Below are 26,557 nucleotides of genomic sequence, written 5' to 3'. Positions count from 1 at the left end.
AAATGAGCCTGCATGTCTAAATCTGGTACATTTACATGTGTGACTTCGTTGCTCTTGTTAATTAATGTGCGTTGTCCCTTTTAAATAAAGAAATCTAAATTTAAAAACTACAAAAATGTCTTCCGCAGCAGCCGTTAGTCGCTTGTTGATAAACTCTCTCAGACTCTCAGCTGAACACATTGTTGTTGTTTTATTAAACTTTATAAAAAGATGAACTAGGACAACAGAAAAGTCTGAGAGGAGATGTAGCTGCGTTCAGAATAATGCTTCTCCTGTTTGTTTACTTCCGCTGTGTGTCACACTATAAAATTACCGACAGTGGAGGTGCGGCAGATTTTTTTTGTTGGTGCATTCACGTGTTGTCGGACACATCAGGAAAGCGACTTTCTGAGTTGTAAAATGCACAGGAACGTCTACTCAAGTCGGAGCGACAACTTGGAAACTCGGCAAAGAATGAGGTGCCCGAATTGTCGACTTGACGTCATATTCGTCATCAATGTGCGTGTGTGTGTGTGTGTGTGTGTGTGGGGGGGGGGGGGGGGGGGTATGTTTTGTTAATGTCGTTACATTTATTAATTCACGTATTGCACAAATACGCTGAAATATAACAGACATCTTCTTCGTTTGTTTTTTGCTGTTGCACTCCGACCTGAAATCACGTGAACACACTGAAGTCGGAAGAACGACTTCCCATCGAGTAAACTGGGACCATCCGAGGAGCACCTGAATGCAGCACATAACAATAACAACTGCTTGAAGGACAAGTTTCTCTCTGGTTAGAGATCAAAAGCTGAACATGAGTGCGACCTGGGCTAAATGTAGATCCGTGCTGATCACGGGCTCCAGCAGAGGCATCGGGCTGCACGCGGTGAAGCAGCTGGTGAAGAGCAGCAGCAGACCGGCCACGATCATAGCGACAGCCCGCAACCCGACCGCCTCCACGGTAGTAGACCTACCTACCGCATGGGTTTCTAATGCTTTAGACCAACACAGATACAAACACATGCAGAAGAAGAGGTCTGTAGGGCTGCGGGTTAGTATGGACCCGAACAGTTCTGTCACTGTTTCACCAGGCAGACAGACTGTTACTGTGGCTGTTAAGAAGGGTTCAATGTTGAGAAACTATCACCATGGGCATCGGGGTCAGGATGCTGGAATCCCACAAGGAAACTTGAGTATGTTGGTAAACAAGGTTTCATTTGTCAATTCAGTTCAATGAGAGGGGAACAGGAAACACATCGAAACAAATAAAATATGAGCACAATAACAAAGTTAAATTACATTTACTTTCTGAAGAAAATAAGGATAAATAAAGTACTTAGATAAATTAAAGTGGACTAGATAATAACTAAAATAGTAAAAAAAAAACTCACCGGTGCTGAACTGCCTCACCATGTGAAGATCAGAAGTGAGCATGTGAACACGCTGAAAATGCTTTTTCATATTTTCATATTTTTTTCTGTCATTTTGTTATATCAGTCTTTCTAGTTAAAATAAGTTAATTTGCAGAAGTATTTAAGTTAATTTAAGTTTCTAAGAGTAAACATTAAATGTTGTGTTTTATTACAGTTTATGTACAGTTTATTTTAAATCACTTAGCTGTTACTACAACTTGTTTATTTTTACTTTTACTTTTTTTGTACTTTTCTACTCTTTTTTTCTTACAATGCTTTTCTATTTTATATATAATTTTAACTTGTTTTTGTAGAAGCTGACTCAGGGAGAAACGCACAAGAATTCCAATGTACCTGTACTGTCCTGTACCTGTGCAAATGGCAATAAACATCTCTTCTATTCTATTCTACCTTTTAAGATGAAGATGCTGGCCCTTTAAGGGAGGCGCAGTGAAGGAGACACAGAGGTGTGTGTAGGCTGAAAACGAAGCTTGTGTAAAGCTGTGGGGCATTTTTCTTTGATAAAAGTTGTAAATAAGTGAAGATGGACGAGTTCTGACCGGTTCATTTCAAGGGAGTGCAGTCTTAAATAAACAGTGAGCAGGTGAATTCAATCTAAGCAATGAGCGTCAGAGTGAGAACAGCAACCAATCAAGGGGAAGGGGAGAAACCAGGAAGTGTACTAAAGGAGGTGCAGTAGGATAAGAGAGGAAGTGAAAGGAAACAAAATAGTGATCTTTACTACAGTGTTCTGGTACTGTTGATGTAAATATAACCACACACTAAAAAGCTGAGTGCTGTATTTGTGTTGATGTTTTATACACTGGAAACATACAGTGTAGGAAGAGATGTCTATCTGACTGCTGGCTGGATAATAATCTTTTTTTGGAATCCTATCAAAGTGATTCCACCTTACTTCCCTTAATGGACCTCGGATGGCTTTGTATTCAAAATCTCCCAAATAATGCAGAACAAAATCAAAGTGATGCGTGCAGAGCCGCCTCTGAAAACAGAGCAGTGACAGCAGAATCAACATGTGAACAAAAAGAGGCACAAGTGATCTGTTTCATAAAATTAATAAAAAGTTAAAATCTTGGCCCCTGTACGGTGGCCTGTAGGTGCAAAGGCTCGGCAACAGCTGAAACGACGTACATTTAGAGAAACGCAGCTTATTCAGGAACATTAAAAAAAAAAAAACGTAACAACTGAAACACTCTGCAAATGAAACTATTTCTTTAAATATGTCGATTCAGCTGTTGCACCTACTGGTCACAGTGCCCTGAGGTTTACTAAGTTAACATTACAGTGAAAAGCAGCGGTGCAAAGAAATGATAAGATAGATCAGATATAGGGTGATTGTTAGACCCTCAAATATATATTGGCTGATATGATAAGCTTTCACATATTGGTATTATTAACTGCTACACTTCAAGATGAAAATTGCTTTAAAGGTGACATATCCTCCTCCTCTTCAGTTTAAATAAGTCTCAGAGCTCCTCTTCAACATGTGTGTGAAGTTTATTGTTCTAAATCCACTCTGATCCTGTATTTGATCATGTCTACAAACCCCTCTATTTCAGCCCTGCTCAGAACAGGCTGTTTCTGTGTCTGTACCTTTAAATATGTAAATGAGCTGTGTCTGACCACGCTCCCTCTCTAGAAGGGCTTGGGTGTACTCGGTCTTTCTCGCTCCATGTCCTATTGTTTACGGTGAGAAGGCAGACTCAGAGGGCAGAACAAACACCTAGCTGTGGGAGTGTCACCCACCTGTGGGAGGGGCTACTGCCCTTTGTGATGTCATGAAGGGAAAATCTCCAAACGGCCTGTTTGAGCACACATTTTCTGAAAAGTGGAGCAGGCAGAAGACGTAGAGGATGGACTTTTCTCATCATTGAGGGGTTTGTAGACAGACTAGAGACACATGATGAAGTGGATTTTACAGAATATGTGACCTTTAACAGATCAACTTCTGCAGAACACAATGGATTTAGAAATGGTGTCCTCACATAGTTTGTCCAGCAGAGGGCACTCTGATGCCATAGTTTGCAATCCCCTCAGCACTTTCCTCACCCTGCAGCCCATATAGCAGAACGTCACAGTTGAACAAACTGATCCAGGTTATTATTAGTTGGTAATAACTTCAATCACAATTTACAGTTACATTTTCCTTTATAGCCGAGAACCTTTACAGATCCAGATCTGAGGCTAATTTGCCCGAAAACAAACATAGAAAGTGTTCTTTCAATACCATTTCAAGATGACACTGTACAGAATACCATATGATGTATCAGCAGTGATGTTACCTCTTTAATCTGTAATGGCTTTATTTTAAAATAATACTGATAAAAAGGTAAAACTGCCCTGAATAACTGAGTGTTCTTCTCCCCTCAGGATCTACAAGAGCTCTCCAAAACGTTCCCAGGTGTTCATATAGTGACACTAGGTGAGTCGCTGTTGGGCTGTGAGATATTACACACAGATATTCAGTCTGTTTTAGGGCAATATGTACAGAAAAAAATGTAATTTATGTTACTCTTCATGTCTCAGTCTGATTTATTTAATGCGCAGTTAAAATGTAAAAACCAGTTCTGATGACCGTATCAGAGATTCCACACTAACAACACATTTAAAAACATGTCTGAAACATGTGAATGAAGTTTGCTGTGATGTCTGCAGACGTGGACAGTGAGCAGAGTGTGAGCTCAGCACTGCAGGAGGTCGCGTCCATCGTTGGAAATGAAGGACTCAACTGTCTGATCAATAACGCTGCGATCGGAAACACCACGGACTTAAACACCGTCACACCAGAGGCCATGACGTATAGCTTCCAGGTCAACACTGTGGCTCCTCTCTTTGTCACCAAGGTAGGCGTCTCTCTGCACAGGAGATACAAATGTCTCCAGTAGCTTCTTCAACAGCAGGTAAACAGACTGTAACATCTGCAGCAGGTAAACAGACTGTAACATCTGCAGCAGGTAAACAGACTGTAACATCTGCAGCAGGTAAACAGACTGTAACGTCTGCAGCAGGTAAACAGACTGTAACGTCTGCAGCGGGTAAACAGGCTGTAACGTCTGCAGCAGATAAACAGACTGTAACGTCTGCAGCAGGTAAACAGACTGTAACGTCTGCAGGTAAACAGACTGTAACGTCTGCAGCAGGTAAACAGGCTGTAACGTCTGCAGGTAAACAGACTGTAACGTCTGCAGGTAAACAGACTGTAACGTCTGCAGCAGGTAAACAGACTGTAACGTCTGCAGCGGGTAAACAGACTGTAACGTCTGCAGGTAAACAGACTGTAACGTCTGCAGCAGGTAAACAGGCTGTAACGTCTGCAGGTAAACAGACTGTAACGTCTGCAGCAGGTAAACAGACTGTAACGTCTGCAAGTGGGTAAACAGACTGTAACGTCTGCAGCAGGTAAACAGGTAAACAGACTAACGTCTGCAGCGGGTAAACAGACTGTAACGTCTGCAGCGGGTAAACAGACTGTAACGTCTGCAGCATGTAAATAGACTGTAACGTCTGCAGCATGTAAATAGACTGTAACGTCTGAAGCATGTAAATAGACTGTAACGTCTGCAGGTAAACAGACTGTAACGTCTGCAGCGGGTAAACAGACTGTAACGTCTGCAGCAGGTAAACAGACTGTAACGTCTGCAGCATGTAAACAGACTGTAACGTCTGCAACGTCTGCAGCAGGTAAACAGACTGTAACGTCTGCAGCAGGTAAACAGACTGTAACGTCTTCAGCAGGTAAACAGACTGTAACGTCTGCAACGTCTGCAGCAGGTAAACAGACTGTAATGTCTGCAGTGGGTAAACAGACTGTAACGTCTGCAGCAGGTAAACAGGTAAACAGACTGTAACGTCTGCAGCAGGTAAACAGACTGTAACGTCTGCAGCAGGTAAACAGACTGTAACGTCTTCAGCAGGTAAACAGACTGTAACGTCTGCAACGTCTGCAGCAGGTAAACAGACTGTAATGTCTGCAGCGGGTAAACAGACTGTAACGTCTGCAGCAGGTAAACAGGTAAACAGACTGTAACGTCTGCAGCGGGTAAACAGAGTGTAACGTCTGCAGCATGTAAATAGACTGTAACGTCTGCAGCATGTAAATAGACTGTAACGTCTGCAGCATGTAAATAGACTGTAACGTCTGCAGCGGGTAAACAGACTAACGTCTGCAGCAGGTAAACAGGTAAACAGACTAACATCTACAGCGGGTAAACAGACTGTAACGTCTGCAGCGGGTAAACAGACTGTAACGTCTGCAGCGGGTAAACAGATTGTAACGTCTGCAGGTAAACAGACTGTAATGTCTGCAGGTAAACAGACTGTAACATCTGCAGCAGGTAAACAGACTGTAACGTCTGCAGGTAAACAGACTGTAACATCTGCAGCAGGTAAACAGGCTGTAACGTCTGCAGCAGGTAAACAGACTAACGTCTGCAGCGGGTAGACAGATTGTAACGTATGCAGCAAGTAAACAGGCTTTAACGTCTGCAGCGGGTAAACAGGCTGTAACGTCTGCAGCAGGTAAACAGACTGTAACGTCTGCAGCGGGTAAACAGATTGTAACGTCTGCAGGTAAACAGACTGTAACGTCTGCAGCAGGTAAACAGACTGTAACGTCTGCAGCGGGTAAACAGGCTGTAACGTCTGCAGCAGGTAAACAGACTGTAACGTCTGCAGGTAAACAGACTGTAACGTCTGCAGCGGGTAAATAGACTGTAACGTCTGCAGGTAAACAGACTGTAACGTCTGCAGGTAAACAGACTAACATCTGCAGCAGGTAAACAGACTGTAACGTCTGCAGCAGGTAAACAGACTGTAACGTCTGCAGCAGGTAAACAGACTGTAACGTCTGCAGGTAAACAGGCTGTAACGTCTGCAGCAGGTAAACAGACTGTAACGTCTGCAGCAGGTAAACAGACTGTAACGTCTGCAGCATGTAAACAGGCTGTAACGTCTGCAGCAGGTAAACAGACTGTAACGTCTGCAGGTAAACAGGCTGTAACGTCTGCAGCGGGTAAATAGACTGTAACGTCTGCAGGTAAACAGACTGTAACGTCTGCAGGTAAACAGACTGTAACATCTGCAGCAGGTAAACAGACTGTAACGTCTGCAGGTAAACAGACTGTAACGTCTGCAGGTAAACAGACTGTAACATCTGCAGCAGGTAAACAGACTGTAACGTCTGCAGCGGGTAAACAGACTAACGTCTGCAGCGGGTAAACAGATTGTAACGTCTGCAGGTAAACAGACTGTAACATCTGCAGCAGGTAAACAGACTGTAACGTCTGCAGGTAAACAGACTGTAACATCTGCAGCAGGTAAACAGGCTGTAACGTCTGCAGCGGGTAAACAGACTGTAACGTCTGCAGCGGGTAGACAGATTGTAACGTATGCAGCAAGTAAACAGGCTTTAACGTCTGCAGCGGGTAAACAGGCTGTAACGTCTGCAGCGGGTAAACAGATTGTAACGTCTGCAGGTAAACAGACTGTAACGTCTGCAGCAGGTAAACAGACTGTAACGTCTGCAGCGGGTAAACAGGCTGTAACGTCTGCAGCAGGTAAACAGACTGTAACGTCTGCAGGTAAACAGGCTGTAACGTCTGCAGCGGGTAAATAGACTGTAACGTCTGCAGGTAAACAGACTGTAACATCTGCAGCAGGTAAACAGACTGTAACGTCTGCAGGTAAACAGACTAACGTCTGCAGGTAAACAGACTGTAACGTCTGCAGGTAAACAGGCTGTAACGTCTGCAGCATGTAAACAGACTGTAACGTCTGCAGCAGGTAAACAGACTGTAACGTCTGCAGGTAAACAGGCTGTAACGTCTGCAGCATGTAAACAGACTGTAACGTCTGCAGCAGGTAAACAGACTGTAACGTCTGCAGGTAAACAGACTGTAACGTCTGCAGCGGGTAAACAGACTAACGTCTGCAGCGGGTAAACAGACTAACGTCTGCAGCGGGTAAACAGACTGTAACGTCTACAGCAGGTAAACAGGTAAACAGACTGTAACGTATGCAGCAGGTAAACAGGTAAACAGACTGTAACGTATGCAGCAAGTAAACAGACTGTAACGTCTGCAGCGGGTAAACAGGCTGTAACGTCTGCAGCGGGTAAACAGGCTGTAACGTCTACAGCAGGTAAACAGGTAAACAGACTGTAACGTATGCAGCAGGTAAACAGGTAAACAGACTGTAACGTATGCAGCAGGTAAACAGACTGTAACGTCTGCAGCGGGTAAACAGGCTGTAACGTCTGCAGCGGGTAAACAGGCTGTAACGTCTACAGCAGGTAAACAGGTAAACAGACTGTAACGTTTGCAGCAGGTAAACAGGTAAACAGACTGTAACGTATGCAGCAAGTAAACAGACTGTAACGTCTGCAGGTAAACAGACTGTAACGTCTGCAGGTAAACAGACTGTAACGTCTGCAGCAGGTAAACAGGCTGTAACGTCTGCAGCATGTAAACAGACTGTAACGTCTGCAGCAGGTAAACAGACTGTAACGTCTGCAGGTAAACAGGCTGTAACGTCTGCAGCATGTAAACAGACTGTAACGTCTGCAGCGGGTAAACAGGCTGTAACGTCTGCAGCGGGTAAACAGACTGTAACATCTGCAGCGGGTAAACAGACTGTAACGTCTGCAGCAGGTAAACAGACTGTAACGTCTGCAGCGGGTAAACAGACTGTAACGTCTGCAGGTAAACAGACTGTAAAGTCTGCAGGTAAACAGACTGTAATATCTGCAGCAGGTAAACAGACTGTAACGTCTGCAGCGGGTAAACAGGCTGTAACGTCTGCAGCGGGTAAACAGACTGTAACGTCTACAGCAGGTAAACAGGTAAACAGACTGTAACGTATGCAGCAGGTAAACAGGTAAACAGACTGTAACGTATGCAGCAAGTAAACAGACTGTAACGTCTGCAGCGGGTAAACAGGCTGTAACGTCTGCAGCGGGTAAACAGGCTGTAACGTCTGCAGCGGGTAAACATGCTGTAACGTCTACAGCAGGTAAACAGGTAAACAGACTGTAACGTATGCAGCAGGTAAACAGGTAAACAGACTGTAACGTATGCAGCAGGTAAACAGACTGTAACGTCTGCAGCGGGTAAACAGGCTGTAACGTCTGCAGCGGGTAAACAGGCTGTAACGTCTACAGCAGGTAAACAGGTAAACAGACTGTAACGTTTGCAGCAGGTAAACAGGTAAACAGACTGTAACGTATGCAGCAAGTAAACAGACTGTAACGTCTGCAGGTAAACAGACTGTAACGTCTGCAGGTAAACAGACTGTAACGTCTGCAGCAGGTAAACAGACTGTAACGTCTGCAGGTAAACAGACTGTAACGTCTGCAGGTAAACAGACTGTAACGTCTGCAGCGGGTAAACAGACTGTAACGTCTGCAGCGGGTAAACACACTGTAACGTCTGCAGGTAAACAGACTGTAACGTCTGCAGGTAAACAGACTGTAACGTCTGCAGGTAAACAGACTGTAACATCAGCAGGTAAACAGACTGTAACATCTGCAGCAGGTAAACAGACTGTAACGTCTGCAGCGGGTAAACAGACTGTAACGTCTGCAGGTAAACAGACTGTAACGTCTGCGGGTAAACAGGCTGTAACGTCTGCAGGTAAACAGACTGTAACGTCTGCAGGTAAACAGACTGTAATGTCTGCGGGTAAACAGGCTGTAACGTCTGCAGGTAAACAGACTGTAACGTCTGCGGGTAAACAGACTGTAACGTCTGCAGGTAAACAGACTGTAACGTCTGCGGGTAAACAGACTGTAACGTCTGCAGCGGGTAAACAGACTGTAACGTCTGCAGGTAAACAGACTGTAACGTCTGCGGGTAAACAGACTGTAACGTCTGCGGGTAAACAGACTGTAACGTCTGCAGCGGGTAAACAGACTGTAACGTCTGCAGGTAAACAGACTGTAACGTCTGCGGGTAAACAGACTGTAACGTCTGCAGGTAAACAGACTGTAACGTCTGCGGGTAAACAGACTGTAACGTCTGCAGGTAAACAGACTGTAACATCTGCAGGGGGTAAACAGACTGTAACGTCTGCAGGTAAACAGACTGTAACGTCTGCGGGTAAACAGACTGTAACGTCTGCGGGTAAACAGACTGTAACGTCTGCGGGTAAACAGGCTGTAACGTCTGCAGCAGGTAAACAGACTGTAACATCTGCAGCGGGTAAACAGGCTGTAACGTCTGCAGCGGGTAAACAGGCTGTAACGTCTACAGCAGGTAAACAGACTGTAACGTCTGCAGGTAAACAGACTGTAACGTCTGCAGCAGGTAAACAGACTGTAACGTCTGCAGCAAGTAAACAGACTGTAACGTCTGCAGGTAAACAGGCTGTAACGTCTGCAGGTAAACAGGCTGTAACGTCTGCAGCAGGTAAACAGACTGTAACGTCTGCAGCAAGTAAACTGACTGTAATGTCTGCAAGTAAACAGACTGTAACGTCTACAGCAGGTAAACAGACTGTAACGTCTGCAGCAGGTAAACAGGTAAACAGGCTGTAACATATGCAGCTGATTGTTTGTGCTTGTCGTTGGTGTTTAGGCGTTCCTGCCTCTGCTGCAGACGGCTGCAGCTCACTCCTCCGGGATGGGGATTCACAGAGCAGCCGTCATCAACGTCTCCTCCATCCTCGGCTCCATCACACACAACTGGGCTGAAGGTGCTAACTTTAAGAGCTACGCCTACCGCACCTCCAAGGTGAGAGGATTGAGAAAATAACGAAACTGTGTGTGTGTGTGTGTGTGTGTGTGTGTGTGTGTGTGTGGATGGAGTTCATGCTCTTTTTGTGTTTGTTATCCCGACAGGCTGCTCTGAACATGGTGACCAGGTGTCTGGCTGCTGATCTGGGCTCAGACGGCATCCTGTGTATGTCTCTGCACCCAGGCTGGGTCCGGACCGACATGGGGGGGCCTCTGGTAACTATTCCATTTCTTCCTGACGTAAAGTTCTGTTAGTAATATTTTGATGTTCAAGGAGAACAGCACCTGCAAACAGTCACTCTAACATGTTATTGCAGTGGTCTTTTCAAATTCACAGGTCGGCAAATACTTACTATTGAAGACGCAAACGTTCTGTTTATTTCTCTCACAGCTCTGAGTGAAGTTTACTCGTTGAAAAAGGCACAGAGGAAAACGTTGCACATGTTTAAATATTAATAATATAAAAATAATAATACATTAGACTTATATAGTGAAAAAGAACAACAAACAAATAAGAAATAATGTCAGAGAAGGAGGATGAGAACAGAGTCTGTTAGGTGATTGTAGGCGATGTAGAGGAGGTGAGTTTTTAGGGATTTCTAGAAGGTGTCAACAAGGCAAAGACCTCCTCACTGTCTAAATTGTACAAAAATATTGCATTTCTATGACTTGTTTATTTGTGGTATCAAACAGGTATCAGTATCTTTTGATTCTTTTAGTTTCATTTTAAAGTTTAAAAACCAAGTCCACACAGAACATGGTCGTCCTGAGTGGAGGCTCATTTATTTAACTTTGACCTCACTGTTATGTTTGTCTGTGTGTGTGTGTGTTTCAGGCTGATCTGTCCGTAGAGGAGAGTGTTTCTGCTCTGCTCTCCGTCCTCTCTGCTCTGTCAGAAAAAGATCACGGAGGATTCAAAGACTTCCGAGGAAACGTCCTACCGTGGTGACATCACACGCCATCTCTGACTGGCGCCTTCATCTTCTCGCATTAACGGACAATCCGTATGAAGTGCTGTCTTTTTAAAGCTCCTTGGAACATTTGTGTTTGTTCTCATCATGTAACTGTAAACAGAAACATATTAACTCGCTCTAATCGACAAGAATCTGTTTGTATCGTCACATTTCTTTGAGGTGAGCCACAAGGATCTACTCCCGGCCCCTTTTTTATTTTTATTATTTAAAGGACCCCTAGTGGTTAAAATGGGTACTGCAGTCTAAATTCAGACTAAATTGAGTCTGGTTCTGATCCAGGTTTCTGTTCTTCATGAGTCTGGTTCTAATCCAGGTTTCTGTCTGTTCAACATGAGTCTGGTTCTGATCCAGGTTTCTGTTCTTCATGAGTCTGGTTCTGATCCAGGTTTATGTCTGTTCAACATGAGTCTGGTTCTGATCCAGGTTTCTGTCTGTTCTTCATGAGTCTGGTTCTGATCCAGGTTTCTGTCTGTTCATTTTAAGTCTGGTTCTGATCCAGGTTTCTGTCTGTTCTCCATGAGTCTGGTTCTGATCCAGGTTTCTGTCTGTTAATTTTAAGTCTGGTTCTGATCCAGGTTTCTGTCTGTTCATCATGAGTCTGGTTCTGATCCAGGTTTCTGTCTGTTCTCCATGAGTCTGGTTCTGATCCAGGTTTCTGCCTGTTCATCACGAGTCTGGTTCTGATCCAGGTTTCTGTCTGTTCTTCATGAGTCTGGTTCTGATCCAGGTTTCTGTCTGTTCATTTTAAGTCTGGTTCTGATCCAGGTTTCTGTCTGTTCTCCATGAGTCTGGTTCTGATCCAGGTTTCTGCCTGTTCATCATAAGTCTGGTTCTGATCCAGGTTTCTGTTCTACATGAGTCTGGTTCTGATCCAGGTTTCTGTCTGTTCATTGTAAGTCTGGTTCTGATCCAGGTTTCTGTCTGTTCTCCATGAGTCTGGTTCTGATCCAGGTTTCTGTCTGTTCATCATAAGTCTGGTTCTGATCCAGGTTTCTGTTCTACATGAGTCTGGTTCTGATCCAGGTTTCTGTCTGTTCATCATGAGTCTGGTTCTGATCCAGGTTTCTGTTCTCCATGAGTCTGGTTCTGATCCAGGTTTCTGTCTGTTCATCATAAGTCTGGTTCTGATCCAGGTTTCTGTTCTACATGAGTCTGGTTCTGATCCAGGTTTCTGCCTGTTCATCATGAGTCTGGTTCTGATCCAGGTTTCTGTTCTACATGAGTCTGGTTCTGATCCAGTGGATTGTGCTCATGGTGGATTCATGTTGGGTTTTTATGAATAACAAAGAGTACGCTAGAGTCCTGCTCTGTTTGTAAATGAAGAATGATTCATCTAAAGACCTCGATAAAACCTCTCACTGACAACAGTCACTGTGTTTAAATGTCTTGGCAGTGATGGTCTTACACATGGTTAGAAGCTGAGAGAATCCATGTGAGGAAACTCAGTGACTTTGATGATGAAGATAAAATCAGTCGGACGATGAACCACCCCTTGACAAAACGTCATATTGCAGTGAACAAACAAACATTAGAAGCCATGTTTAATGTGAACTAACAGCTGTTCTCCATTATTAGAATTAGAAGAATTAATTTGAAGGTGATACATATTGTGATTGTGACTAATGCAAAGAAATCCACTCGAGTTGTCCACTGAGTCCAGTGCCATAGTTTTATTCAGTCCACTCTCTGAAATCAGACCATGATGATATATATGAAGATGATAATACAGTGATGGCTTTTCATTGGCTGGATCCTCCTTCAGTCAGGAGATCTCAAGATTTATTTACAGCAGCACAAAGATCAGACCGAAGTGATAGTGTGTTAAAGAATCGGATGTTTGGTGTGAAAGGAGACGCCCACTCAGCACAAACACAAACAGCGGGCGCAAAGACACAAACTTCAGGGATTGGCCAGTTCTTCTGATGTCACAGAGGACGGCAGGGTGTCCAAGGCTCCCATCTCTGTTAACACACAAACACACACACACGGAGAGAACATTACTAAACCAGCTCTCAAAAGAATTTTCATTGATTCAAATCTGACATAAATTCACCAAAACTCTGAGAACAGAACCAGAAAATGTCTCTTCAGGATTTCTTTAAAAAAAAAGAACTGGAATGGATTTAAAAATCTTTTAGGTCAACAGAGGCAACGCACCTCCTAAAAACTGCACAAAGACATAAATATGTTTAATACGTAACTCCTGTGGATGTCATCATGATAAACGTGAGATATGAGACACAACAGTCCAACAGGTAATGTCTTTTAGACCACTGGTTCTCAACTGGTGGGTCGGGACCCAAAGGTGGGTCGTGGAAGTGTTACCAGTGGGTCGCGAGCATGTGCCTGAAAAAAAATTCTAGTGTCAAACAAGTCAAGTGCTTTTTTAAACGTGTTAGTTTTGTTCAGTTTCTTGCTCCCATCAGATGTTTTGCACCGTCTGAGGTACAAAACATCTGACAGAAGCTGCAAACTGCAAACTGCACCATTTTGCATTAAATGAATCGGATTGGTTGAAAAATATCAGAAATTTGGGGCGTTATTTTTCAGGGAGGAGCTGGTGGTGGATCCTGAGGCTAGACGAGTTGAGAAGCATTTAGACAAACTGAAGAAAGGACATCAGTCTAAATATAAAGATCATTTTAATTGGGGTCACCATGTGGTGGACTCTGAAGCTTCAGTGTTTATCCAGCTCTGCATGGGTCTGTAAACCTTTCTGTGTTCTAACCTCTCTCCATTTTTCAAAAGCATCTCCAATATTGATCCTAGTTTGAGCACGTTTCTGCTCGTGGAGCTTATTAGAAACATGCAGAGGCTTTTTAGGTCGGGTACAATCACTTCTATCTGAACCACTTCTCTTGCCCGCTTCCATAGCTGCAACACCTGTTGACCTGATAACTGCTCTCATATCTGGCAAACCGAGGGGCGTCCAAAACGGCCGTGTGGGGGTGTAAATGGACTAAATGGACTTGAGCTTATATAGCGCTTTTCTAGTCTTCCAACTACTCAAAGCGCTTTTACACCACATGTCACACCTACACATTGATGGTAGTGATGATCGCTATGTAGTATCATCCATCAGAAGTAACTAATCCCATTCACACACCACCACTGAAGCAGAGGGAGCAATTTGGGGTTAAGTGTCTTGCCCAAGGACACATTGGACATTTGGCTAGCTGGGGATTGAACCCTCAACCTTCTGGTTGAGAGGTGACGACTCTACCAATTGAGCCACAGCCGCCCAAAAGGTGTCTTAAAAGCGCCTACCTTCTCTGGTCCAAACAAATCCAGAGCATTCAGGAGCAGAATCTAAAGTTAGAAGGAGGACATACTGACTGCTGCATTGTTGTCAGAGAAGCCAGCACTTCAACATGTTTCCTTAATGATCAGATAGTAAGATACCTTTATCATCTCACTCTCTACACATCTCACTGATTGGATCTTTAAAGACGTGAAACAGTCTAAAGTTAGAGGTAAAAACATGTTGTTAGAAAATAAAGGAGCACATGAACTTTGATTTAGTTCTGGGTCTGAGACTTGTGTGTCAGTGAAGAGGTTTATTAGTTGAAGTGATGTCAGAAGGCTTCACTTGTGTGTTAATTGTCCTGTAATTATAAAGCTTTTCAAACAAGCTGTTGACCTTCCTCCACTCTCCTCCTCGTGACCAACAGAACATTAAAGCCTCTTAAATAAGACTCATGCGTTTCACACTCAATCTGCCTCTGCTCGTTGTCTTTGGATTTTTCCATCATTCAGATTTTAACACATCACTGTTCAGACATTTTGTAGAAGACTTGTAGTTATTGCACCTCAGTCATCAGTTACTAACAGAAGATCAACATACCTTTAAGTTTGAGGTAGGACAAGAAGTCAACGACAGTGTGGATGATATCTCCATCTGCTATTCTCATGGCTCCTGTGGAGGCAAACAGCAGCCTGTTAACATCATCCAAAGTTTGATACCCTGTAGGCAGCGATACGATGGCTGACAAGTGAGAACGCTGAAAGGAGTAACATTCAGATAACCGTGAAGCATATACCAAATAGAAGCAAACGACAATTTCCAAAAGAAATGCAACGACTGAGACGAAGCTGCAAAAAGTTGAAACACAAAGGCATCAACTTCAAACGCGCTGCAAATATAAATATATATAAATATATATAAATAATATATATGAAGAAAACGTCTGCATCAAGACGAACACTGCAAATCCAGCCCTCTCAACAGAAGAGCGGCACGCCTGTAGGGGGCGCTCTAAAGTGGAAGAGTTTGACGACAGAGAATATATTCAGCGACTATAAGATTTAAAGTGAGTCTGGCCTGGATGAGACGATGAGTGTTTGTCCTAATGAAGATGTTTTCTGAATTTGTGTTTTCTGACTTCATATCGTTTCTATATTTTCAGCACCTTCAATGTTAATGCAGTCATTTCAGCTTAGTTTGCAGTGCGTTCCAGGCGTTGCATTTCTTTGGGACGATTGTATCTGCTTTGTTTCTGAATCTGCAGCATGTGTTCTCGTCTGCAACAGAAGGGCTTGATACGTGGAAATATCTCCAGACATCTCCATGTTTGCATTCAAGGAGAAATACTAAGAAATCCTTTGAAAACTCTTCAACAAGACAGAGAAGAGAGTCAGAGAGGTAAAAAACCAAACATGTCAAGAAAACGAATCCTTCTAGAAATGTCTGGAGAAGTATCTTTAAAGGTCTCATATTCTATAAAATCCACTTCTACACACTAACATGTGTCTCTAGTCCGTCTACAAACCCCCCAATGATGAGAAAAGTCCATCCTCTCCGTCTTCTGCCTGCTCTACTTTTCAGAAAATGTGTGCTCAAACAGGCCGTTTGGAGATTTTCCCTTCATGACATCACAAAGGGCAGTAGCCCCTCCCCCAGGTGGGTGACACTCCCACAGCTAGGTGTTTGTTCTGCCCTCTGAGTCTGCCTTCTCACCGTAAACAATAGGACATGGAGAGAGAAAGACCGAGTACACCCAAGCACCTTCCAGAGAGGGGGCGTGGTCAGACAGAGCTCATTTACATATTTAAAGGTACAGACACAGAAACAGCCTGTTCTGAGCAGGGCTGAAATAGAGGGGTTTATAGACATGATCAAATACAGGATCAGAGTGGATTTAGAACAAGAAACTTCACACACATGTTCTGAGGAGCTCTGAGACTTATTTAACCTGAAGAAGAAGAGGAGGATATGAGACCTTTAAGCTAACTGAAACATGAAGGCTTCAGTAGTATCCGTTCAGATCATCATAGAGTTTGTCTTCAAACAGTGACAGAGTGTTTTTGTGAGTGTGACAGAGACAGACCTGTTCTGAAGTCCTCCTCCTGACCCATGTCCCTCTTTCCAGCCAGACCGGGTTTGTCTCCCAGAGTCCTGTGTCCGTCGATCCCATCTGAACGAGGAGTGATCACAACCCAGACGGTCACACAAACAGCACACACACATCAACTGAGCCTTTCATTGATCTGCGTTTAGCTCTGCCATCAATTCACTTCAAAATAAACCTCATTACGTCGTTAAATCTGCTTCAAAGAATCGACTCATGTTGGTTAACAGAAAGAATCGCTAAATTCTATTTTTATGTCCTTGAACCTAAAATATCTCAACAAAAAATGTTGATTTACTGAGCTTGAACTTTTGCACACTTAGCATAATAACAACTGAAACACACACACACACACACACACACTCTCTCTCTCACACACACACACACACACACACACACACACACACACACACACACACACACACACACACACTCACACACACATATATATCCACCTACAGAACAATGTAGTACACGTTTAAATGTCAGCATGGACTTTGGTTTGTAACGGTTTGGGTTAAATTTCCAAACGTGTTGGGACCGGCTGCAGGGCTTGGCTCGTGGAATTGCAGGAAAAACAGATAAAATGGAAAAGCGTACGATTAAAACGGGACCAACTGCAGCTTGATGAAGCAAAACAAATTAAATAAATAATAAAAATGAAGAGATGAACACACGAGGATGGAGAAGCAAAGCGATGCTAAAGCCACGGTGACAACTGCATGAAGAGCTCACTGTGTCATCCTGTGGAGAAGATGAATGATTCCTATCTGACACACAGATGTTTGAGACCTCAGTGAGATCATTTCTTACTCCTCATGAATGTAACCTGAGACGTGCAGTGCACAGGACGGTTTATCTCAGAGGAGTTGTGGCCTGCAGGACCTCGGAGCTGGAGTTTGTTTTAAACATTATATTGAACGATTCTATGTCTCTGCCCGTCTATGTCTGCTGGGATTGTCACTTTTTATGTCTATTTTACACACAGACTGTAAATATGAATGTTTGAAGTCTGAGTGTCGTCCCCCGTCTGTTCCTGCAGGGGGCGCTGGAGTCCCATCGATGGCGGTCTCCATGCTGGAAATGCTGTCTCAGTCTAACTTTCAGTCAACCTAACGACAGGCTGAGAGCTGGAGCTGAGGCGGGTTTTAAACCTCCTGACAAACCGTTACACCGCGCCCACCTGTCAATCAGGTCAGCTACACGCCTTATTGTGAATAACTCTTATCCTTCATCAAATCAAAACTGATGAGTCATCAAAACATTCACCCCCCGTACAGTGTGTGTCCATCGAGACATGAGCTAATCACACCTATTTGGTTTTTTGAACCAGGCTGTAAACATGTTAATCTCTGCTGTAAAAACAGACTTTTTAGAATGGGTGTGTATGTGACTTCCTGTGCTTCTGCAGCCAGCCTCTAGTGGACACTCCAGGAACTGCAGGATGTTACACTTCAGCATCGGCTTCATGTTTCAACACTGGAGGTTGCTGCTTGATTTTAAAGTGTGAAAAGCCCGACCAGGGGGGCGCTGGTGGAGCAGGCCCCATGTGGGGAGGCTGTAGTCCTTCAAGCGGGCGGCCCGGGTTCAAGTCTCCAACCTGTGGCTCCTTTCCTGCATGTCATATCCTCTGTCCCTTCTCTCCAATAAAGGCACAAAAAGGTCAAAAATAAATCTTTAGAAAAAAAAGGCCTGACCAGGGACAAGGACTGAAGAAAGGACATCAGTCTAAATATAAAGATCATTTTAATTGGGGTCACCATGTGGTGGACTCTGAAGCTTCAGTGTTTATCCAGCTCTGCATGGGTCTGTAAACCTTTCTGTGTTCTAACCTCTCTCCATTTTTCAAAAACATCTCCGATACGTTGGTATGTCATGCTTTGCTAGCGCGCTGTAAACATGACTGAATAAGAAGTTAATCATATTTCAAGGTGACTTTCACAGAAAATCCTCGAGATTCATGACGTTACATGACGCTCTTTAAGATGTTTGGCGGCGTTAGCTGGCGTGTTGTGTTGGACTGTCGTCTCTGACTGTGCGGCGTGAATCACCCGCTCGCCTCTTTAAATATATTCAGCGTTGACGGTGTGAGTGCTCCTCGTGTGGAGAGGCTCTTCATCATTACATTAAGTAGCTGCTGACCTTTGAACTCTGCCGGCCTGTTTTAAAACTAAAACACTTAGAAATCCAATTAAAATACGAGCACCTGAAGTCACGCCATGCAGGGAAAATAACGTGTTGAAATAGTTTGATCTTTTCAGTCTGAGATCCGACCTCGTGTCCACCTGGCGAGTTTTCAGGGTGAACAGCGCCGGCTGTGCGCTCGGGAGCGTTTGCAGAAAAGCGCTGCGAGTCCCTCCTGTCTCCATGACAACAGTCTGTCGATAACGGCCGCTGTATGAGCGACACTGCTCCGTTACTTTTTACTGCATGTTTAATATTTGAGGTCATTTTCCCGATCAGACACGGAGCGAGGAGGATGTGAGGACAAGACACGACCAGTAGGAGGTTAAACTACGGGGAATATTAAACATTTGGAAAATAGTGTCGACAACGCCACTCTGGAAAGTTGAAAGATCTTCAACTTGAGCGCTCCAGAAGACCGGTGGACGACGCCTAAGATCCTCAAAAATGTAAATATTTCATGTTTTTTTGTTGGGTTCTTATGATGGTTCTTATGATGGTTCTAATGATGGTTCTTGTGATGGTTCTTGTGATGGTTCTTGTGATGGTTCTTATGATGGTCCTTATGATGGTTCTTATGATGGTTCTTATGATGGTTCTAATGATGGTTCTTGTGATGGTTCTTGTGATGGTTCTTGTGATGGTTCTTATGATGGTTCTTGTGATGGTTCTTATGATGGTTCTTGTGATGTTCTTATGATGGTTCTTGTGATGGTTCTTGTGATGGTTCTTATGATGGTTCTAATGATGGTTCTTGTGATGGTTCTTGTGATGGTTCTTATGATGGTTCTTGTGATGGTTCTTGTGATGGTTCTTATGATGGTTCTTGTGATGGTTCTTATGATGGTTCTTGTGATGGTTCTTATGATGGTTCTTGTGATGGTTCTTATGATGGTTCTAATGATGGTTCTTATGATGGTTCTTGTGATGGTTCTTATGATGGTTCTTGTGATGGTTCTTGTGATGGTTCTTATGATGGTTCTAATGATGGTTCTTGTGATGGTTCTAATGATGGTCCTTATGATGGTTCTTGTGATGGTTCTTGTGATGGTTCTTGTGATGGTTCTAATGATGGTTCTTATGATGGTTCTTATGATGGTTCTTGTGATGGTTCTTGTGATGGTTCTAATGATGGTTCTTATGATGGTTCTTATGATGGTTCTTGTGATGGTTCTTGTGATGGTTCTAGTGATGGTTCTTATGATGGTTCTTGTGATGGTTCTTGTGATGGTTCTTATGATGGTTCTTGTGATGGTTCTTGTGATGGTTCTTATGATGGTTCTAATGATGGTTCTTGTGATGGTTCTAATGATGGTCCTTATGATGGTTCTTGTGATGGTTCTTGTGATGGTTCTTGTGATGGTTCTAATGATGGTTCTTATGATGGTTCTTATGATGGTTCTTGTGATGGTTCTAATGATGGTACTTGTGATGGTTCTTGTGATGGTTCTAATGATGGTTCTTATGATGGTTCTTGTGATGGTTCTTGTGATGGTTCTTGTGATGGTTCTAGTGATGGTTCTTGTGATGGTTCTAATGATGGTTCTTATAATGGTTCTTGTGATGGTCGGGTTATATATGTCTGTTGGGTATCGTGCACTTTGGGTTCTTTTCTGTTGAATTGTATTTAATTATTTTTAGTATTTTACATTTGTTATGTTCTTGCTGTTGTTTCTGTTCTTCTGTGTTTGGTTTAGTTTGTTCTTGTTTTTGCTGTTTGTCAAAGCACTTTGTAAACCTGTGTTTTTAAATAAAGTTATTCTTATTATTATTATATTATTTTTGGATACCACGTTTTTTTAAAAAGAAACAATCTCTGATCCATAGAATAAAAAGTACAAATACTCTAAAAAAGATCTACGTCTGTTTCACCTGACAGGTGTGTAGGAGAGGAATGAGACACTCCTTCATGCTGTTGTCGACATCACATTACTGTGACAGTGTGCAGGAGTTTGTGATCTTTATAAAGAAGAAATGTCCTGGTGTTGGGTGTTTAGACTTCTAAGTATTCAGTGAACCTTCATAGTTTGATGTGCATAAAGTTTCATTATGATCATTGATATAAAAAGCAGAGAACTGTGTAACGATCCTGATCTCTGAGCTCTAACAAGTTGCTCTCACTGAGGGTCGACGTTTTAGAAAGAGGATCACGAGGGTCAGGCAGGGCAGGCATCTGCTCGGGGCCCCAGACCATTAGGGGGCCCCAAAGCAGCGGCTCATGTTGCCCTGGAGGAAGCACAGGAGCACGGACAGAATGAGATGTTGAAGCAGGCGACAGACGCAGCAGAGATGTTTGAGCAATCCCTCGCCTGACGCCAAGAGCCTGCAGCGGCCGTTAGTTTCTATCTTACATGGAGCGAGCAGCTCGTCTCTGCCTCTGGCACTGGGAGAATCCTTTATCTGAATAAGGTGATCAATACGACCTGAAACACAGGATGAGGCAGGAGCAACCTTTACCTGGGCTTCAGACACACACACACACACACACACACACACACACACACACACACAGACACACACACACACACACACACACACACACACACACACACACACACAGACACACACACACACACACACACACAGACACACACACACACACACAGACACACACACACACACACACACAGACACACACACACACAGACACAGACACACACACACACACACACACACACACACACACAGACACACACACACACACACACACACACACACACACACACGCACAGACACACACACACAGACACACACACAGACACACAGACACACACACACACACACACACACACAGACACACACACACACACACACACACACACACACACAGACACACACACACACACACACACACACACACACGCACAGACACACACACACAGACACACACACAGACACACAGACACACACACACACACACACACACACAGACACACACACACACACACACACACACAGACACACACACACACACACACACACAGACACACACACACACAGACACACACACACACACACACACACACACACACACAGACACACACACACACACAGACACAGACACACACACACACACACACACACACACACACACACAGACACACACAGACACAGACACAGACACACACACACACACACACAGACACAGACACACACACACACACACACACACACACACACAGACACACACACACACAGACACAGACACAGACACACACACACACACACACACACACACAGACACACACACACACAGACACACACACACACAGACACAGACACACACACACACACACACACACACACAGACACACACATACACACAGACACAGACATACACACATACACACAGACACACACACATACACACATACACACATACACACAGACACACACACACACACACACAGACACACACACACTCACAGACACACACACATACACACACACACAGACACACACAGACACACAGACACACACACACTCACAGACACACACACATACACACACACACAGACACACACACATACACACAGACACACACAGACACACAGACACACACACACATACACACACATACACACAGACACACACGGTCTGGACTGATTTGGACACACACACACTGGTAAGAACACACAGACATCCTGATTGGTTAATGAGCGAGCAGACACAGAGGAGGAAGTGGAAACATCGATGATTCACAGAAGATGAGCTCTGTAGACTTGTGATGTGTTCAGGCGGCTCGGCGTCCCTGAAAAGCTCGACTAACGTCTCAGAGAAATCCGTCACAGCTCTGACACTGTGAGGAGGCTTTTTAACAAGTCCTCCAACCTGGACCACATGGGTCGTTTCAGCTGTTTAACCTCACTTTTGGGATGTGCTTAACTTCCTGTCCTAACCTTCCATCTACAGGAAGGGCCTTAGTTTATTTCAAAATAAAATCACACAGCGAGTAAACTACTGTCAGATTAAAGTCCTCATGAAATAAAAAACATTTTATCCAAACGTGAAGTCCCGCCTGCTCTCTTGTGACTGATTTTATCCCGTTTCAGACAGTAAAAAAACTTCAAAATAAAAGCAGAATGATTAATATTTTTAAAGTGCAAATTGATGGATTTTCAAACATGCGATTAAAAATCTTAATCGAGTGACAGCTCTAATTAGAAAATATCTGAATACAAAGCTGCCACGTGTGTGTGTGTGTGTGTGTGTGTGTGTGTGTGTGTGTGTGTCTGTGTCTGTGTGTGTGTGTGTGTGTGTGTGTGTGTGTGTGTGTGTGTGTGTGTCTGTGTGTGTGTGTGTGTGTGTGTGTCTGTGTGTGTGTGTGTGTGTGTGTGTGTGTGTGTGTGTGTGTGTGTGTGTCTGTGTGTGTGTGTGTGTGTGTGTGTGTGTGTGTGTGTGTCTGTGTGTGTGTGTGTGTGTGTGTCTGTGTGTCTGTGTGTGTGTGTGTGTGTGTGTGTGTGTGTCTGTGTATGTGTGTGTGTGTGTATGTGTGTGTGTGTGTGTGTGTGTGTCTGTGTCTGTGTGTGTGTGTCTGTGTGTGTGTGTGTGTGTGTGTGTGTGTGTGTGTGTCTGTGTGTCTGTGTGTGTGTGTGTGTGTGTGTGTGTGTGTGTGTGTGTGTGTGTGTGTGTGTGTGTGTGTGTGTGTGTGTGTGTCTGTGTGTCTGTGTGTCTGTGTGTCTGTGTGTGTGTGTGTGTGTGTGTGTGTGTGTGTGTGTGTCTGTGTGTCTGTGTGTCTGTGTGTGTGTGTGTGTGTGTGTGTCTGTGTGTGTGTCTGTGTGTGTGTGTGTGTGTGTGTGTGTGTGTGTGTGTGTGTGTGTGTGTCTGTGTGTCTGTGTGTCTGTGTGTGTGTGTGTGTGTGTGTGTGTGTGTGTCTGTGTGTGTGTGTGTGTGTGTGTGTGTGTGTGTGTGTGTGTGTGTCTGTGTGTCTGTGTGTCTGTGTGTGTGTGTGTGTGTGTCTGTGTGTGTGTGTGTCTGTGTGTGTGTGTGTGTGTGTGTGTGTGTGTGTGTGTGTGTGTGTCTGTGTGTCTGTGTGTCTGTGTGTGTGTGTGTGTGTGTGTGTGTGTGTGTGTGTGTGTGTGTGTGTGTGTGTGTGTGTGTGTGTGTGTGTGTGTGTGTGTGTGTGTGTCTGTGTCTGTGTGTGTGTGTGTGTGTGTGTGTGTGTGTGTGTGTCGTCAGTACTTACGGGGACCTAACAGGTATCCAGCACTGTTCAGAGTCCAGCCTCGTTTCTCCTTCGCCTGCAGAGAAAGAACACACATAAAGATGCGCCTCTATATCACGACACACGAAAAAACCCTAACCCTAAGACAAAAAACGACGAGGGCGTCGGGCTGAGAACGATCGAACATCTCATGAACGTACAAACAACAAAGTGCATAAAAAATAAAAATAAAAGATTTAAAAATAAATAAATATTGGAACAGCAGACGTGTCACAGCTCGATCATTTGTCCTGTTTGATGTTCCCTCAGCCTCGAGTAGAAAAAGACCGAGCTGCAGAGGATTCACACGTCGTGACGGAGAACATCAAAGATAATGAATGATTTTTCATCTAAAATATGCTTATAATGAGTGCACAGCCGTCCAATCAAACATTTTGTATTCACCTCTTTACCTTCAATCTAATCAGACAGAAATATTTAAAATCACACTCGAACTACAAAGAAAACAAAAACAGTTTTATCATTTTTTCATTCAGTTTGTCAACGTTTGTCTGCTGGTGCAAACTTAAACCTGGCATGTTTCAGTCTAACTTCATATTTATTTATTGCCACGCCTTCACCAAACCCTATTCTTCAACCTTTAAAGGAGCAGTATGTAACTCTGACCCCTAGTGTTTAAAATGGGTACTGCAGTCTAAATTCTAAACATCATAGAGAGCTGTCTCCCCCCCCCCTCCTCTCTAGAGTCCATGCTCACTCAGGTCACCATGTGGTGGACTCTGAAGCTTCAGTGTTTATCCAGCTCTGCATGGGTCTGTAAACCTTTCTGTGTTCTAACCTCTCTCCATTTTTCAAAAGCATCTCCAATATTGATCCTAGTTTGAGCACGTTTCTGCTCGTGGAGCTTATTAGAAACATGCAGAGGCTTTTTAGGTCGGGTACAATCACTTCTATCTGAACCACTTCTCTTGCCCGCTTCCATCGCTGCAACACCTGTTGACCTGATAACTGCTCTCATATCTGACAAACCGAGGGGCGTCCAAAACGGCCATGTGGGGGCGTGTCTTAAAAGCGCCTACCTTCTCTGGTCCAAACAAATCCAGAGCATTCAGGAGCAGAATCTAAAGTTAGAAGGAGGACATACTGGCTGCTGCATTGTTGTCAGAGAAGCCAGCACTTCAACATGTTTCCTTAATGATCAGATAGTAAGATACCTTTATCATCTCACTCTCTACACAGCTCACTGATTGGACCTTTAATCTGAAAGATTTTCTTCTTTTTAGATCCACATATAAGTACATCTTTATATACTTCAAGTCCATGCACATGTGTTGTTGTTTTGAATGCACATTATTTTTCTACTTTTTAAATCTTTATCTGTATTTTATATTTATTTATACTGTTACAGTTTCAGAGAAAAACGATCTTTAGAACAAACAATAAAGCTGACTGTGACTTTCTAAGTTGATCCCTGCTGATCCAACACTGACTAACAATAAGAATTTAAATAACTCACATTTTCTTCTGCAAACTTTACATACATGGATGTATTTATTTAAAATAATACATCAACATGCAAATATGTCAGATTGTAGTTATATGTTATTATTATTATGTACTAATTTACATAAAACAAAAACAACAACATAAGGTGAACATGAGTCGACAGAGACACATTTACACGAGAACAAAAAGTGTCTGTGTGATGTTTAAAACACAGCAGGAGAAAGTGACCTGCAGAGTTAAAGTTTCTGCTGCAGGATGTAAAGAGTCAGAGTATTAAAGTGCTGCAGTTTTGCACATGATTATGATGTATTGATGTAAACTGCAGCCTGTATCTTTAAAGTGCTGCTGTGATTGCACGTCGCCCTAAATCAGCGAGTTTGCATCTTCAGACATGTGAATGCACATCCTGCTGCTCTCAGTTAGATACATAGATGTGTTTATGTGTGCAGGGTTAGATGTATGTTTGTAGGCATAAAGCTCATGGATCTGGTTCGCTCTGAGCTTCAGATGACCCTTGGAAGAGACAAAGCTGGACTCGTTTTCTAACGCTGAGTGTCTAACGGAGCATCATTATGGTCACATGAAGTGTCTCATTCTTTGATTGTATTTGATCTTTCCCTCTCGTCATGTTGCTGCACTTCTGTTTGGTCTCCTCTAAGTGTCAGCTGGTCGCCTCTGTTGGTGCGTGACACGTTGAAATAAGTGTTTTGCAAAAAGTTGAATCAAAAATGTCTAACATTTTGTTTTAACATTTAGGATGTTTTTTTTGTTGTAAACACTCTTTTTGTAACTTTTCAAAGTTGTATTTTTTGGATTTTGTCTCTCCTGAGTAAAACAAATCAAACTTCTTACCGCAATGACGAGTCCGATGGTCTCTGAGAGAGCTGCGCAGAAGATCAGAGACACGCAGACGAAACCAAAACACCGCTGCATCTGCAAAAGACAATACACACACGTTAAACACAAAAAGACAAAACAAGGAGCAAACATTTCCAGAGAACAAAAACTCAAGTGACAAAGACAAAGCACTGACTGACCTTTGAGTGTGTGTCTGTGTGTTTCAGCAGCTGGAGTGTGTGTCTGTGTGTTTCAGCAGCTGGAGTGTGTGTCTGTGTGTTTCAGCAGCTGGAGTGTGTGTCTGTGTGTTTCAGCAGCTGGAGTGTGTGTCTGTGTGTTTCAGCAGCTGGAGTGTGTGTCTGTGTGAAGGTTTCAGTGTTTGGGATGAATCCAGGTCTCCT

At 43.5% G+C, this 26,557-nt stretch overlaps 2 protein-coding genes across 5 annotated transcripts; one reads left to right on the top strand and one right to left on the bottom strand.

The window, feature by feature from the left end:
* Positions 1 to 666: 666 nt before the first annotated feature.
* zgc:110339 (uncharacterized protein LOC550490 homolog) lies at positions 667 to 14,812 on the top strand. Of its 3 annotated transcripts, XM_061035034.1 has the most exons (8): positions 667 to 1,033; positions 3,786 to 3,837; positions 4,071 to 4,258; positions 9,986 to 10,141; positions 10,249 to 10,359; positions 10,979 to 12,250; positions 12,285 to 14,067; positions 14,366 to 14,812. In XM_061035034.1, the coding sequence occupies exons 1-6, from the start codon at positions 797 to 799 to the stop codon at positions 11,090 to 11,092; spliced, it is 858 nt and encodes a 285-aa protein (XP_060891017.1). In that variant the 5' UTR covers positions 667 to 796; the 3' UTR covers positions 11,093 to 12,250; positions 12,285 to 14,067; positions 14,366 to 14,812. The 3 variants fall into 3 exon arrangements, with proteins under 3 accessions (XP_060891017.1, XP_060891016.1, XP_060891018.1); XM_061035033.1 differs by having other exon boundaries at positions 10,979 to 14,067; XM_061035035.1 differs by having other exon boundaries at positions 673 to 943; positions 10,979 to 14,067.
* gal (galanin/GMAP prepropeptide) lies at positions 12,773 to 26,557 on the bottom strand. 2 transcript variants are annotated; one of them, XM_061035036.1, is made up of 7 exons: positions 26,357 to 26,557; positions 26,172 to 26,252; positions 23,835 to 23,889; positions 21,001 to 21,072; positions 16,445 to 16,531; positions 14,962 to 15,033; positions 12,773 to 13,078 (listed from the first exon to the last, which is right to left on the bottom strand). In XM_061035036.1, exons 2-7 carry the CDS (start codon positions 26,250 to 26,252, stop codon positions 13,017 to 13,019), a joined length of 429 nt encoding a protein of 142 aa, XP_060891019.1. In that variant the 5' UTR covers positions 26,357 to 26,557; the 3' UTR covers positions 12,773 to 13,016. The 2 variants fall into 2 exon arrangements, with proteins under 2 accessions (XP_060891019.1, XP_060891021.1); XM_061035038.1 differs by lacking the exon at positions 21,001 to 21,072 and having other exon boundaries at positions 26,357 to 26,551.

Source organism: Labrus mixtus, chromosome 4 (assembly GCF_963584025.1).
Source record: "Labrus mixtus chromosome 4, fLabMix1.1, whole genome shotgun sequence".
Classification (NCBI taxonomy): domain Eukaryota; kingdom Metazoa; phylum Chordata; class Actinopteri; order Labriformes; family Labridae; genus Labrus; species Labrus mixtus.
The sequence above is the reverse complement of the archived record's forward strand: the minus strand, read 5'-3'. Positions and strand labels throughout refer to the sequence as shown.